We start from the raw sequence: 16,492 nt of genomic DNA on the forward strand, positions 1-16,492 counted from the left end.
AGATTGTAATACAAATAATTATACACTATGTTTATTTTTTGTACTCTATTATTTACCACAGATTAGGGAGAACATACGGTATTTGACTTTTTGGGACTGGCTGACTTCATTAAGTATAATGATTTCCAGTTGCATTCATTATGTTGTAAAAGACAGAATTTCATTCTTTTTTGCAGCTTAGTAATATTCCATAGTGTATATATACTACTTTTGTTTATCCAGTTGAGGGTTGATGGGCATGTGAGTTGATTCCATATCGTAGCTATTGTGAACTGAGCTGCAATAAACATGAGGGTGCATATAACTCTTTCATATGCTGACTTCATTTCATTTTCATTTGGTTAAATTCCCAGGAGTGGAATGGCCGGGTCATATGGTAGCTTTTTAAGGAATCTCCATACTGTCTTCCACAATTGCTGTACTAGTTTGCCTTCCCAACAGTGGATTAAGGTGCCTTTTTCCCCACATCCTTATCAGCATTTATTGTTTGTTGATCTATGTGTGAGAGCCATTCTGACTGGGGTATGGTGAAACCTCATTGTGGTTTTGACTTTTAGTTCCTTGATGGTAGTGATTATGAATATTTTTTCATGTGTCTGTTGGCCATTTGGATTTCCTCATTTGAAAAATGTCTGTCCAAGTCTTTTGCCCATTCCTTAACTGGATTGTTTTGTTGCTATTGAGTTTCTTGAGCTCTTTTTAAAATCTGGATATTAATCCTTTATCAGTTACATAGTTTTCGCATATTTTCACCTATTCTATCAATTGCTGCTCTACTTTGCTGAGTGTTTCTTTTGCAATGCAGAAGCTTCTTAGCTTGATGTAATCCCAATTGTGTATTTTTTGCTTTAATTGCCTGTGCTTCTGGAGCCTCTTCCAAGAAGTCTTTGCCTATGCCATTGTCTTGCAGAGTTTTCCCAGTGTTCTCCTGTAGTAATTTGATGGTATTAGGTCATAGATTTAGTTCATTGATCCATTTTGAATGGATTTTTGTGTAAGGTGTAAGGTAGGGGTCTTGTTTCTTACTACAGCTCGTGGAGATCTAATTTTCCCAGCACCATTTGTTGAAGAGACTGTCCTTTCTCAAGGGAATGATTTTAGCTCATTAGTCAAAGAGTAGTTAGTTGTAGATGTGTAGATTCACTTCTGGGGATTTGATTCTATTCCATTGACCTGTGTGTCTGTTTCTGTGCCAGTATCAGACTGTTTTGATTATAGCTGCCCAGGAGAGGGTTTTTAAATTTTATGTGGAATGATAACAGTGTCACCACCAAAGACAGTGCATTAGAAGTGCAGGACTTTTCCGAGCTCTGGTTTGTAATGACATGTGGATGGTCAGAAAGCAGTCGTTAGCTACCCTTTCCCCAGGTCAGCAAAGGGATCCTGCAGATAAAGCATGCTTGATGAAGCCCTTGGGATTTCTGTAATCATCACAGGTTTGTTTGTAGACTAAGAATGAATGAGTCATGTCCTATGCTTTTAACCTTCTGGATTGACTTGAACTCTTTGTTTAGTAGAGCATTAATCCCTTGACTAAATGTGAATTAAAAATATGCTATCTCAAGGACTCAAAAAGAAATAATGAGACAGGAGAGGAGGGTGGGAGGGTGGGGGAGGGGATGAGGGAGGGAGGAAGGGAATATCATTGTATTAGTGTTTTATCTGTGAACTACATTGAGTCTATTCTCTTTGTATTAATATCACATTAACATGAAAAAATAAAGTAAAAAAAAAGACTTTTTTGTGGTACTTATGCATGAACCCAAATATACCTATATCTAATATGAACAGGTTTGGGGATCACACTGCTACTTTATAAAAAATCTTATGTCATTTTTAACTATTTGAAAGGCATGGGGGAGATGGAGAGAAAGAGAGGAAGGGAGAGAAAGAGAGGTGGGGGAGGGAGGGAGAGAGATATATCTTCCATCTATTGGTTTACTCCCCAGATGTCTGCCATAGCCAGGACTAGGCCAGGCTGAGTCCAGGAGCCAAGAATTCAACTCTGTCTCCTACATGGGGGGCAGGCACCTAAGTACTTGAGCCATCATCTGTTGCCTCCCAAGGTGCACATTAGTAGGAGCTGGATTGAAAGTGGGGCTGGGACTTGGTAGGGGATGGGAGTGTCTCAAGAAGAGACTTAAGTGTTTGCTTCACAGCACCCAGCCTGTGGGGTTCATTCTTATCTTGAGAAGAATTGCCATGCCTCTGCTTCTCCTGAGATTTTCATTGCCCAGCCCTTTTCTCCCTTAACTTTAGAGAACCAAGCTCTCCACACAGAGGGAAGAGGCTTATTTTATAAATTTATGTTTTTAAGATTTATTTATTTGAAAGTCAGAGAGAGAGAGAGAGAGAGAAAGAGAGAGAGAATATCTTCCGTCTGTTGGTTCACTCCCCAGATGGCTGCAATGGCCAGGGCTAGACCAGGCTGAAGTCAAAAGCCAGAAGCTTCTTCTAGGTCTCCCACCTGGGTGAAGGGCCCCAAGCACTTGTCCATCTTCTGCTGCTTTCTCAGGCACATTAGTAGGGTATTTGGTCAGAAGTGGGGCAGCTGGGACTGGAACTGGCACCCGTATGGGATGCTGGCACTGCAGGCAGTGGTTTTACCCACTGTGCCACAGGGCCGGCCCTACTTTAATGATTTAAAATTTTTATTTCAGGTTACTAGAAGGAAATTTCAGAGCATTTTTTTTAAAGGAAAGCTAACCCTGGTGTCTGGGAACCAGGCTCCTAGGAGCCAGGAAGGATCTGGCATATCAGCCTTCTGCATGTTTTGCTGCGGGCAGCCATGGCTAGAGTCCCAGGTCCCTGCATTGGTGCTCATGTTCCTCCATGAGCCTGAAGGAAAAGCCTGAGGCACTGAGAGATCCCTGTTCACTTGGTGCCCCTGCTCTCACTGTCAGGTGGAAGCCTGTCCTCCCTCCCAGACCATCTCGGACAGCAGAGTTCAGCACCAGGGCCACCTGCAGCCCCAGCCTGCTGGGTGCTACCAGTGGTTCTGAAACATCAGTGCACTGAAACCAGCTGCCTGGGGAGCTTTGAAACACGCACAGCTTAGGCCTTGCCCCAGATCACTGTTTACTCACTCTGTCATTGCACCTAGGAATTTGAATTTTAAAAATTCTCTTTGATTTTTGAACCACATTGTTTTTTTTAAAAAGAATTTATGTATTTATTTGAAATTCAGGGTTACAGAGAGAGGACAAAGAGAGAGAGAGAGAATCTTCCACTGTTAATTCACTCCCCAAATGGCTGTAATAGCCAGAGCTGAGCCAGGCCAAGCCAGGAGCCAGGAGCTTCTTCTGGGTCTCCCACATGGGTATAGGGGCCCAAGGACTTGGACTATGTTCTTCTGCTTTCTCAGGTGCATTAGCAGGGAGCTGGAATTGGAAGAGGCGCAGTTGGGACTTATACTGGTGCCCGTATGGGATGCTGGCACTGCAGGCAGTGGTTTTACCAGCTATACCACAGTGCTGCCCTGGGACAGTTCAGTTTTTTTAAACTTTTATTTAATGAATATAAATTTCCAAAGTACAGCTTATGGATTACAATGGCTCCCCCCTCCCCATGACTTCCCTCCCACCCGCAACCCTCCCCTTTCCCGCTCCCTGTCCCCTTCCGTTCACATCAAGATTCATTTTCAATTCTCTTTATATACAGAAGAAGATCAGTTTAGTATATATTAAGTAAAGATTTCAACAGTTTGCCCTCACATAGCAACACCAAGTGAAAAATACTGTTGGAGTACTAGTTATAGCATTAAATCACAATGTACAGCACATTAAGGACAGAGATCTTACATGATATTTTTTTAAGAATTGATTAATTTTCTATGCAATTTCCAATTTAACACCAAGGTTTTTTTTTTTCATTTCCAATTATTTTTATATACAGAAGATCGATTCAGTATATACTAAGTAAAGATTTCATCAGTTTGCACCCACACAGAAACACAAGGTGTAAAAATACTGTTTTAGTACTAGTTATAGCATTACTTCACATTGGACAACACATTAAGGACAGATCCCACATGAGACGTAAGTACACAGTGACTCCTGTTGTTGATTTAACAATTTGACACTCTTGTTTATGGCGTCAATAATCTCCCTAGGCTCTAGTCATGAGTTACCAAGGCTATGGAAGCCTTTAGGGTTCGCCGACTTCGATCTTGACAGGGTCATAGTCAAAGAGGAAGTTCTTTCCTCCCTTCAGAGAAAGGTACCTCCTTCTTTGATGGCCCCGTTCTTTCCACTGGGATCTCACTCGCAGCGATCTTTCATTTAGGTCTTTTTTTTTTTTTTTTCCAAAGTGTCTTGGCTTTCCATGCCTGAAATACTCTCATGGGCTCTTGAGCCAGATCCGCATGCCTTAAGGGCTGATTCTGAGGCCAGAGTGCTATTTAGAACATCTGCCATTCTATGAGTCTGCTGGGGACAGTTCATTTTTACAACAGCTTCTTTGGTGCTCGGAATGCATAGCCAGCTTGGGAGCCAGTGAACTTGAGAATCTTGTAGTCTTTTTTTCTTTTTTTATAAAGTAACTCAGTCTTTTTAAAAAAATTTTTTTAAAGATTTTTATTTATTTATTCGACAGGAAGAGTTACAGACAGTGAGAGAGAGAGAGACAGAGAGAAAGGTCTTCCCTCCGTTGGTTCACTCCCCAAATGTCTGCAATGGCCGGAAATGTGCTGATCCAAAGCCAGGAGCCAGGTGCCTCCTCCTGGTCTCCCATGAGTGTGCAGGGGCTCAAGCACTTGGGCCATCCTCCACTGCCCTCCCAGGCCACAGCAGAGAGCTGGACCGGAAGAAGAGCAACTGGGACGAGAATTGGCGCCCATATGGGATGCTGGCGCTGCAGGCAGAGGATTAGCCTAGTGCACCACAGGGCCAGCCCAATAACTCAGTCTTAAAAATTTATTTATTTGGAAGTAGCTGGAGAGAGAGCAAGAGAAAAAGAGAGAGAGAGAGAGAGACAGACAGACACAGAGGGAGAGACAAACATCAATCTTCCATCTGCTGGCATACTCCCCAGATGGCTACAACAACCAGGGTTGGGCCAGGCCGAAACCAGGAGTCAAGAACTCCATCTGGGTCTCTCACATGGGTGGCAATAGCCCAGGTATTTGAGCCATCATCTGCTGCTTTCCCAGCCACATTAGCAGGGAGCTGGATCAGAAGAAGAGCAGCTGGGATTCGTGGGATGCCAGCACCCGCTGGTGGCAGCTTAATCCATGGTGCCGCAATGCTGGTCCTGATATTCTCGTATTCTGTTATAGCTATCACTGACTGCAGTTTCTCAGCTTTGTCTTGATCTGAAACCAGTGTTGCGAATGGAGAATGGAAAATAAAAGGTGGAAAACCCAGCAGGATCAAGGCTTGAAATCTCTTTTAGAAGGCTTATAGATTAAATTGTGGGTATGAAATTATTGTGTAACTCAGAATCAACATGTGTTGAATTATTCCTTTATGCATAACAATTACATCTACTCTCTTTTGAGTTGGTTGTTACCAGATTAGGGAAAGGTTGCCAATAGCTCACTGCCTTTTATAGCCTCTCAGATTACTCCTTATCTTTTCCTGCCTTGCTACCACTGTTTTCTGGGCCAGTTGGATTCTGCTGTCAGGTTTCTCTGGAGACGTTTCTTGTTTGCAGAAGAGCACATCTTTGTTTGGACAGCTCTCCTCCCTGCTGCACTCTACAAATAGCATCTGGTAACTCCCCTGGCTCGTGATGACAGCACAAAGTGTGGAGCAAACTGGGACGGGTCAGAAGGCAGTGGCCTCCTCTCTGGAGTGGGGATGTGACTTCCAAAATACTTTCGCTAGCCTCTGTTTATCAGAAGAAGGCTTTTATCCCGGAAAGGTCTCAAGTTCTTACTTCCATGTGCAGTGAGAAAGGCAGAGAGCTGCTGCTTCTGGAATGGAGGTTTCTTGAACATCAGCTGGCAGAGCACAGCACTTTGGTCTCTGTTCTTCTAGGGCCCCTTCTCTACGTCTCTTGCCACAGCACTTCCCAATCCAGGGGAGTGCTTTTTCCTTGCTTTTTTTTTTTTAAATTGTAGTAAGATGTACATAACATAAAATTTGCCAGTTAAAGCATTTTAAAATTTGGGTGCATCAAGTGCACACTGGGATTGTAGTGTCACCATTCTCACCATCCATCTCCAGGACTTGTTTTACCTTCCTAAACCATGATCAGTGTAGGTTTTTTTTTTTTAAAGAATAAGTCTCCCCAGTGGAAAGAAGGGGCCATCAAAGAAGAATGTACTTTTCTCTAAAGGGAGGTGAGCACTTCCACTTTGCTTATGGCCGTGTCCAAATACTGATGGAGTCTGTGGTCACAAAAGGCTTCCATAGGCTTGGCATGTCATGGCAAGAGTATTGGGTGATCACTGACATCATAAATAAGAGTGTTAATTGTTATATGAAAACAGAAGTCACTGTGCACACCCCTGCCCTCAATGAGAATTAACTACAAAACTTGTTCTCAAATTGTACTTTATATGTTATGTGTGTGTGTGGGTGCAAATTGTTGAAATCTGGTCCTCTGTATATAAAATTAAACTAAAAATGAACCATAATGAAGAATGGCATGAGAGGGGGAGTAGGAGGTGGGACAGGAGTTGGGGTGGGAGGGCGGGTATATATTGCTAAAGTTGTACCTATGAAAAATGCATTCATTAAATAAAAGTTTTTATTAAAAAAAGTAAAAAAAAATTAAATTTCGGGGCTGGTTCTATGGTGTAGCAGGTAAAGCCACTGCCTGCCAAATGGCTGCAACAGTTGTGGTAGGGCTAGGCCAAAGCCAGGAGCCTGGAACTCTGTCCAAGTCTCCCACGTGGGTGGAGGGACCCAAACAATTTGGCCATATTCTGCTGCTTTCCCAGGCACATTAGCAGGGAGCTAGATTGAAGTGGAGGAGCAAGACTCTCACCAGTGCTCCTATGGGATTCTGGTGCTGCAGGAGGTGGCTTTACCTGCTGCACCACAACCCTGGCCCCACATGGTATCTTGTGGGGACAACAGCAATATAATTTCATTTACATTGTGGTATTAATATTCTTGCTTAACTAATTCATGTTAAGTAGACCTTTGTGCTCTGTTTAGAACTCTAACCATAATTGCTCTGAGAAGGTAGGCTCTGAGTCAGAAAATTAGATGCCCTCAGGCTTTCTGAACAAGAACAGCTGCCCAGCTGTTTGCATGTAACTGTGAAGTTGAACCCCTATTGCCCGACAGGTGTAATAAAAAGCACATTATTATTTTGTCATTAGGTCCTGTTCTTTAGGACCAGTTCTTCCCTGCTCCTTGGATGAAATAGAGGACAAGTATCACCATTTTTTCTAATTATTCTTGGGTATTCAAAGGTCCTGGCATTTTTGGTTAGTTGCACACACACACACACACACTCACCAGTCTATATTCCACAATTAATATGCCCAATTCCTTAAAATAAAGTACTTCCTTCCTCCAGCTGGGGACTTCTTTGGTCTGTCTACCTGTTCCCCACTCACTAGGCTGCCTTCCGGTCCTCTGGGTTGGATTGAGTAGAGGGAAGGAAGGTGAGAGGTAAAGGAGAATCAGACCGTTGTGGAAGGATGAGTCATATGAATTTGCTAAGGTTGTCCTCCAAAAATGGCAATTTATTATGGTTCAATGTAGCTCTGATAGCTGAGCTCTCTGGGCTTAGCAAGCATTTTAGACGAATGCTGTTTCTTCTTTATTCTCATTTATCAATTCACCTTTTACTGTTGCTGGGAGGGCTTTCATCCAAAGAGCTTTGGATGCTTTTGAACTTGTCTCTTCTGATTGGCAGCTCCTCAGTCGTCTGTACTTCCTGGGCATCTAGATTGCACATACCCAACCTCTGTCTCCTGGCGTTGCCTTACCCCTCCCCAGGCTCTCAGCTCATGCTGATGGGTTGTTGTGGCGTATCTGGTGAGGGGCAGTGCCTGTGCTTTCTTAGCTGCCCAGCGTTCGGCGGGCACAGACCACCATTCACAGAGCACACTCTTTGTTCTGCCGTCAGCACATCTGGTCAGTGTCAGTGTTTTGTCCTTTAGGTTTTTCATGTGTCTCCACAGCTTACTCAGCGGCAGCTTGCGGAAGCTCTCAGGGACGCATTTCCAGCTTTCTGGATCATCCTGTTGATGCTTCCTTCCCTAGATTTGAAGTGAGGGGGCATGCACTGCCCACCTGAGTCTCAGAGGTGAGGTGTATGCCACTCCTAGCACATCAAAAGCTTTCTCCTAAAATTCCCTTTTATGCCCTCCACATGGACGAGGGCTTGAGAGTTGAAAATATCAGCTTTTGGAAACCTCCTTTGCAAGTCCTGCATAGTAGCCTTACACTTTTGGGCAGAGTGGGCATCTATTGTCTTGGGCGCCAAGGGCAAAATGAGTCTGCAGTGATTTCACTTCCTGTTATGTGTGGATTTTTAAAAATCTTTTAAATAAAAGGTAAAAGGTAAAGCCAGTTACTGGAGGTCAGTGCTAAAGCAAACTTACGACAAATTGGAATGATCATAAGTGAACATAAACAGAAATAATTCATCTAGTACCTCAGTTTTGTTTTTGGCACTTCTTTTTTATTTCAGAAGCAGAAGTTGAAAGAGAGTGCCCTGCTTTTAAAAATTGTTTTTAATGGTCATGTATTGTGCCATACTTCTTCAGATTTGTTAAAAATAGAAGCTTAAGAGTTGGACGTCCTCATGATTAGAGAAGGAAAATTCTGTAACTAGAACAGATGGTTTCAATAATTCATATGCTTTCAGTTTGTGTGAGGTAATTCAAAAAGTTCATGGAAAATGGAATTAAAAGATAGCTTTGTTTTGATGCAAAAATTTTGAAATCTACATGTAGTTTCTTCTTAATATGCATTTTCAAGAACTTCTTGTGGGTGGTAAAATAATATTTTCTCAGTTCATTTGACTGGTTTCCATAGCCTGCATCGTTATAATGAATTATTGATTTAGGAAAAAGGGGTGTTGCTGAGAATATCTCCTGGTTCTTCCTTTCTGTTTCTACCTTAGTAGTTGTTTAGAAAATCTAACTGAGGTAGGCTTACATCTAATACAAACGGAGATATATGTGCCTTCGCAGGCAGAGCTCTTCCCATGGAACAGTGACCATATTGGGGAAAGAAGAGCTCAGGAGATGTAAGTGAGTTATGGATTCTCTCCCCTAAAAAGGTGTTTGCTTAGAAGAGAAGCTGCCCAAGTATTTAGCGTTCAGATCAGCCTTTCTTTCCATTTGCTGGCAGAGTGAATGAACATAAACTATGCTTGATGAGCTACAGTTAATGTAACAACTCATTTTGAAGCAGATTAAATTCCTTTGAAATGGAAGGGAAATTGCTTAGTAAAAGAAACTTGTACTTTCTACAAAAGACCTATATATTTTTTTTAACCCTCCAGTTTAGTTCAGCTAGAACTAACATGGTACAATTTGGAAATAAAATATATTCCTCTTTTACAGCAATCAGTTGTCAAGAAATCTTGGCCTGTAGACCAAATCCAGCCCAAGAGCTATTTTTCAAAAGTTTTATTGGAACATAGTCACACTCCTTTGCTTACATGCTGTCTCTGGCTGCTTTTGCACTGTAACCTATGGTATTTACTCTCTGTCTCTTTATGGGAACAGTCTGTGCAGATTCCCATTGCAGACTAAAGAAAATGGTCTGTTAGCAGTGTTTTTGTGGCTTGCATAGATGGCTGCTAATTCTCTGAATGGTTAATTTTAAATATTTCAGTGTTTTCTACCATTCTTGATTATGTATTTTGCAAAAATAACTAAATTCATTGTGAAAACTGATTTAACCTAATTGCCTAAGGGGCAGTATGTTGAACATTCCAAAACTGAGTTTTGCTTTTCAGATCTCTTGGAAGGTGAAATGATTTATTTCTTGATTTGCATTTTACCAGTTATAAACACCCTGGGAAGGCATCATGTGGTACAAAGCACACTGTCAGGAACAATTTTGAATGATAATGAGAAAGAAACACTTTCCTTCCTGTTTTTCTTTAGTTTTCCATGGTGACTGGCCCCTTCTGCTTCTTGGATTCATGTTCTTTCCAATAAAGGGCAGAGTTAAGGTTACTTAATGATCATTTGCCTCTTTGGAGTAGTTTGAAATTTTCAAGTCAAGGTTATGTCCATGGCTTGCAAGAGACAGTATCTGATGATGGAGGCCAATCTCATGAGCACTTTAAGAACAAGCCTGGGGACAATAATTGATTCATTCATTTGTACATGTTTAGGCAATGAACGCTGAAGGCATGCTGAACTAGAAACTGCGCCCCCAATGATTTTATAATTTCATAAAAAAGATAGACACAAGGCCGGTGCTGTGGCTCACTTGGCTAATCCTCCGCCTGCGGCACCGGCCCTGGGTTCTAGTCCTGGTTGGGGTGCTGGATTCTGTCCCGGTTGCTCCTCTTCCAGTCCAGCTCTCTGCTGTGGCCCAGGAAGGCAGTGGAGGTTGGCCCAAGTGCTTGGGCCCTGCACCCACATGGGAGACCAGGAGGAAGCACCTGGCTCTTGGCTTCGGATCGGCACAGCGCGCCGGCCGCAATGCACCGGCCGTAGCCGCCACTTCGGGGTTGAACCAACGGAAAAAGGAAGACCTTTCTCTCTGTCTTCTCTCTCACTATCTAACTCTGCTTGTCAAAAAAAAAAAAAAAAGATAGACACAAAATAGATAATGATTAAATGATTATATATTGTGTTAAATAAAATGATTGAGTTGGGATTCTAGGAAGCAACAGTATTTGAGGTAGGCCAGGGAAGATGGGTAGAGGTAGGAGTATGTGTAAGAAAAATTAAGATCAAAATCATATTGCATGCAGCCTCAGGACACTGACAATCTTATACAGTTATGGGCTGCTTTAATGATAGACATTTTGAGAAAAAATCATTAGGCAGTATTGTCATAATGTGAACATTTCATAGAATGTACTTATACAAACTTACATTGCTTAACCTGGTACACGCCAAGGCTATATGATATAGCAACCATGCTATATATGGTCTTTTGTTGGTCAAATATCATTTTATGCCACATGACTGTACTTTTGCTTTTGACCATGTCTGTCTCCATTGCTTGACCCTCTGACACTGAGGACCATAATTTATCTTTATAGAGCCTCATACGGTGTTTTGTATGTAGAACCTAATCAAAGTTTGCTATATGAATTTCACTAGAGAGAGACATGATCAATAAGTAATTATCTCTACTTGTGCTGGCTCCAGTAGTAAAGCAAAACTAGTTTAAAAGCTGGAATTCTGGGGCTGGAGTTGTGGCATAGAGAGATTAACAGGTGCTCATTCGAGTCCTGGCTCCTCCTCTTTCAATCCAGCTCCTTGCTAATGTACCTGGGAAAGCAGTGGAAGAGCTTGGGCCCCTGTACCCACATGAGAGACCCAGATGAAACTCCTGGCTCCTGGCTTCAGTCTGGCCCAGCCCCAGTCATTGCAGCCATTTGGAGAGTGAACCAGCAGATGGAAGATATCCTCCTGCCCGCCCTCCCCACCCCTGTCACTCCCTCTGTCTTTCTATAACTCTACCTTTCAAATAAATAAAATAAATCTTAAAAAGCCCCCAGAATTCTTATGTGTATCAGTAAAACAGGTACTAAAAATACTGTTCTTTTTGTTTTTTGTAAAGATGAATTTATTTTGAAAGGTAGTTAGAGAGAGAGATCTTCCATGTGCTAGTTAACTCCCCAAATGGCCACAATGGCTAGGGCTGTGCCAGACCAAAGCCAGTAGCCTGGAGCTTCTTCTGGATCTCCCATGTGAGTGGCATGGACCCAAGCACTTGGGCCATCTTCTGCTGCTTTCCTAGGTGCATTATCAGGGAACTGGATTGAAATAGGAGCAGCCATGCCTGAAACTGGCACCCATATGGGATGCTGGTGTTGCCGGCGGTGGCTTAATCTGCTATGCCGCAACACTGGCCTCAGATGATGTTCTTGACTTGATTTTTAAAGGTTACAAGTTAGAACTTACATGTGAATCATGTATGTAATTTAACATTTCTGTATATGACATGAAAACAATTTAAGATAGACATCACAAATGTGGAGATTATGACTTTGATCTGAACAACATGATTTCTTTGGGATATCCACTAAGTGACCATATTGAAGTTATATTTTAGATAATGATTTTCTTAGGATATAAATAGTTACATTTGTATTTGAAGTGAGCCATATTTTTCGTTTAAAATAAAAAAAAAACAGCTTTGTGCACAGAAGTTTTACATTAAAATGAGGATAATTTTTTAAGACAGAATAATATTTTCTAACCTTGTCTGTATGTTTGCTTTGATAAATGTAAAGAATCAGAGTATAAATTTCATTAATGGAATTACTTTACTATTTTGAAAAAATTTCTATTTAGTGTGTTATTTATGCTTTAGAATTGACAAATAGGAGGAGGTAGAAAAACTATATAATAATAGGCCTCATGTTTTCTTGTTCATCTTGCAAAAGGAAATAATGGTATCTGGTAAAATACCACAGGGTATAGTGATTTAAGGGTTTCCCTGGAGAATGACTGAAGGAGTTAGGTGGAGGATGTTGTTCCCTGATGTTTTTGCATAGTTGATCATTTATAAACATTTGAAATTTGTTAGCTTCATTTTCTCCACTGGTTTTCTGATATGATATCTAAAACAAATTTGCCCTACATCAATGAAGATATTAGGTCCCATAACATTGTGCTGATGATGTTTAGGGAGGAATTTCTGGAATTCCACACTCAGGAAGCCTTCCACATGGCAGTAGTATCCCAGAAAGGAGGAGAAACATAGTGCGGGCAAATCCATATCCTTAAAAACTCTGGTCTTAGTCCAGACTGGGTCCTCAGTCCTTTCCGGAGACACCCGCCTGGTCTGTCGGGTGTGCTGTTTTCATTAAACTTTGCTATCTTGGTTATTGCTAGAAAATGATGTCATTCCTTGCTAGTTTGATATATCTTGTACTTGCTTTATAAATTTCTGCATTGTGTAACTTAATATTCTCATTTTACAAATGATAAAAATAAAATTAAGTAGTTTTAAAAAATGATCTACAATGAGTTACAGTGTTCACCTTTACTATTTTTTAAAGTCTGTTTTTACCAAGTTCAGAGTCGGTGAACTCAAGGGACTTCTATAGCCTAGACAGCTCATAGCAAGAGTCTCGGGTGATTGCTGACATCATAAATAAGAGTGCCAATTGCTAAATCAACAACGGGAGTCACTGGGTACATGCTCCCCACGTAGGATCTCTGTCCTTAATGTGTTTTACTATGAAACTTAAAAACACCGCTAGTCGAACAATACCCTATACCTTGTGTGGTTGTGTGAATGCAGCCTGTTGAAATCCTTGCTTAGTATATACTAAGTTGATCTTCAGTATCTGAAGGTAACTGAAAATGAAACACGATAAAGGGTGGGATGGGAGAGGGAGAGGGGAGGGCCACGGGAGGGAGGGAGGTTGTGGGGGGGAAGCCACAACAATACAAAAGTTGCACTTTGTAAATTCACATTTATGAAATAAAAAAAAATAAAGTCTGTTTTTACTATTTTATTTTTATTTGAGAGGCAGAGATATAGGTAACCAGATAGAGACAGAAATGAGAGAGAGAGAGAGAGATTTTCCATCATTCCTCAAATGCCTGCAGTGCCCAGGGCCAGTACTTAGGCACTTAATCCAGGCTTCCCACATGAGTGACAGGGACCCAAATACTTGAGCCATCACCCACTGCTTTCCAGGATGCACATTAGCAGGAAGCTGGAATTGGAAGCTGGACTCAGGACTCAAACCCAGGTACTCTGCTATGGGATGTGGGTGTCCTAAATGCCGCTCAACCACCAGACCATGTGGCCTGGCTTACCTTTTTATGTTAGTGAGTTGGGAAGGAATACTGAGTGAAATTTCACAGGTTTGGTGTTGCAGTTGACTAAAAACTTATACAAATCAAAATAAACTCTTGTTCATTACATAATTACAAATGTAAGGAAAAAATAATTTTCTAGACCTTTTTGTTCAGGTAAGTAAGCAACAAAATAATTAAGAACTCATATATTCTCTTCTCTTTTTTTTTTCTTCCCTCCAATAGGACCAGACATATTATCAGTCATTTCATGTTTCAGAATATGGTAAGAGTCTCTTATTTTATTTCAAAGGAAAGAGATTTTTATTACTTTCTATAGAGATAAGAGAAATTTTCAAGGGATGTGATATTTGTTTAAAGTAAAAATCCCAATGAAAGTAAAATTCTGGTGTAGGTCTAAACATATTTTTCATTTGAAAAACTTCTAAAATATTATTATAAAGAAAAAATGGACAAATTATTTTTTGTAGCCCCACTGTGCTGGTCTTTGCCCTATGCATAGTTTCTATGTTTTTCTACTTTCCTTAAAATTTTGTATTTTTTAAAAAAATCCTTGCATCAGTGATTTTCTGTAGTTTTTGTTTGTTTGACATTGGTTTAACTCAGGTAAATTCTTTTTTTGCCCATGTGACCCTTATAATATTGCAGATACAAACACATCAGTAAGAATGAAGGGACTCAACTAATTTGCTGGCAGATGGAGAGGAAGTAGAGATGAGAGTGCGCGCATAGGGTCTCAGTTTATCATCTGAATAGCTCTTTTGGGGTTACACACATGAGCTTTGTCATTTGATTTGTGACACTTTTGGAGATTGTGTCTGATTCAAGTGATAGAAATTTTAGAAAGTAGTCCGCTTTTAACTCTGTGGCTCAAGCTTGTGTGTCTCATGTGGTGTTTTCAGATCCAAGTCTCAGGAGCATGTAGAATGGGAATCAGCAAAGTGTTTTCCTACAATGAGCCAGATAGGAATGTGCATGTTGTAGGCTCTGGGCTGCCCATGTGTCTCCGTCATAACTGCTCCTACAGTAGGCCTTAGTAGCACAGAGCAGTCACAGTCTGTATGTAAGTGAATGTAGCTGTGAGGAAATAAACTTCATTTAATTAGTGTGGATATTTGGATGCCACATAATTTTCATGTGTGATATTCTTTTTGAATTTGTTTCAACCAATTACAAATTGTAAAGACTATTGTTAGCCCATACTGGTCATAGTTTGCTGACCCATGGTCTGGAACTATGCCATCCAGTACAGAGCCACTCACTGCATAAGGCTATTAAGCACTTGAAGTGTGATTACCATATGGAGATATGCTGTAAGTGTAAAATACACACCAGGGTTTGAAGACTTAGTGCAAAAAAACCTGGTTCATTAGTAATGTTGTTTATTTTGATTACACATTGAAATTGTATTACTTTGGATATACAGGAATAAATAAAAATTTCAAAAATAAATTTCATCTGCCTTTTTTCTATTTATTTATTTATTGACAGGCAGAGTGGACAGAAAGAGAGAGACAGAAAGAAAGGTCTGGCTCTTGCGTTCCCTGGGGCGGGCGAGAGGCAGACCAAGCCCAGCACAGCCAGGCCTGCTGGCCTGACTGCGGGCCTCTCTCAAGCCGCGGCCTGCATTCTGCCCTGCATTCGGCCGGGCACCTGAGCTCAGCCCTGTCCTCAACGTGCCGTCTTGGGCTGCGCAGCACTGTGTGTGTGTGCCTCCCACCCCGACACCTAACTCACTGCCCTAGGCCCTGCTCTAGAGCTCGCGGGCCTCCCAGGCTGCGCAAAGCTTCGGGGGGCTGTAAAAAAAAAAGAAAGAAAGAAAGAAAGAAAGAAAGAAAGAAAGGTCTTCCTTTTCCGTTGGTTCACCATCCAATGGCCGCTGCAGCCAGCGCGCTTGTGGCCAGCGTACCGCGCTGATCTGAAGCCAGGAGCCAGGTGCTTCTCCTGGTCTCCCATGTGGGTGCAGGGCCCAATGGCTTAGGCCATCCTCCACTGCACTCCCGGGCCACAGCAGAGAGCTGGCCTGAAGAGGGGCAACTGGGACAGAATCTGGCTCCCTGACCGGGGCTAGAACCCGGTGTGCCGGCGCCGCAGGTGGAGGATTAGCCTATTGAGACATGGCGCTGGCCTCTTTTTATTTATTTATTAAAGATTTTATTTATTTATTTGAAAGGCAGGTTTACAGTGAGCAAGGGAGAGGCAGAAATCTTCCATTTGCTGGTTCACTCCCCAAATGGCTGCAACAGCCAGGGCTGGGCAAGGCCAAAGCCAGGAGCCAGGAACTTCTTCCAGATCTTCCACATGGGTACTAGGGCCCAAGCACTTGGGCCATCCTACCATGCATTCCCAGGTGCATTAGCAGGGAGCTGGATTGGAAGTGGAGCAGCCAGGTCCTGAGTTAGCGCTCATATGGGAGGCTGGTGCAGCAGGCCATGGCTTTAACCTATTAAGCCACAATGCCAGCCCCTCCCTGCTTTTTACTTTTCTTTCTTTCTTTTTTTTTTTTGACAGGCAGAGTGGATAGTGAGAGAGAGAGAGAGAAAGGTCTTCCTTTTACCGTTGGTTCACCCTCCAATGGCCGCTGCAGCTGGCGCATCGTGCTGATCCGAAGCC

General features: G+C 42.0%; 1 protein-coding gene across 4 annotated transcripts in view; it reads left to right on the forward strand.

Annotated features, from left to right (window-relative positions):
- CD109 (CD109 molecule) overlaps positions 1 to 16,492 on the forward strand; it is a 226,592-nt gene that overhangs the window by 116,949 nt on the left and 93,151 nt on the right. For all 4 annotated transcript variants that reach the window (XM_062186366.1, XM_062186367.1, XM_062186365.1 and 1 more), the window contains one exon: positions 14,105 to 14,144. In XM_062186366.1, coding sequence (XP_062042350.1) covers positions 14,105 to 14,144 — 40 coding nt within the window. The remainder of the gene's footprint in view (positions 1 to 14,104; positions 14,145 to 16,492) is intronic.

Source organism: Lepus europaeus, chromosome 3 (assembly GCF_033115175.1).
Source record: "Lepus europaeus isolate LE1 chromosome 3, mLepTim1.pri, whole genome shotgun sequence".
In the NCBI taxonomy this organism is placed as follows: domain Eukaryota; kingdom Metazoa; phylum Chordata; class Mammalia; order Lagomorpha; family Leporidae; genus Lepus; species Lepus europaeus.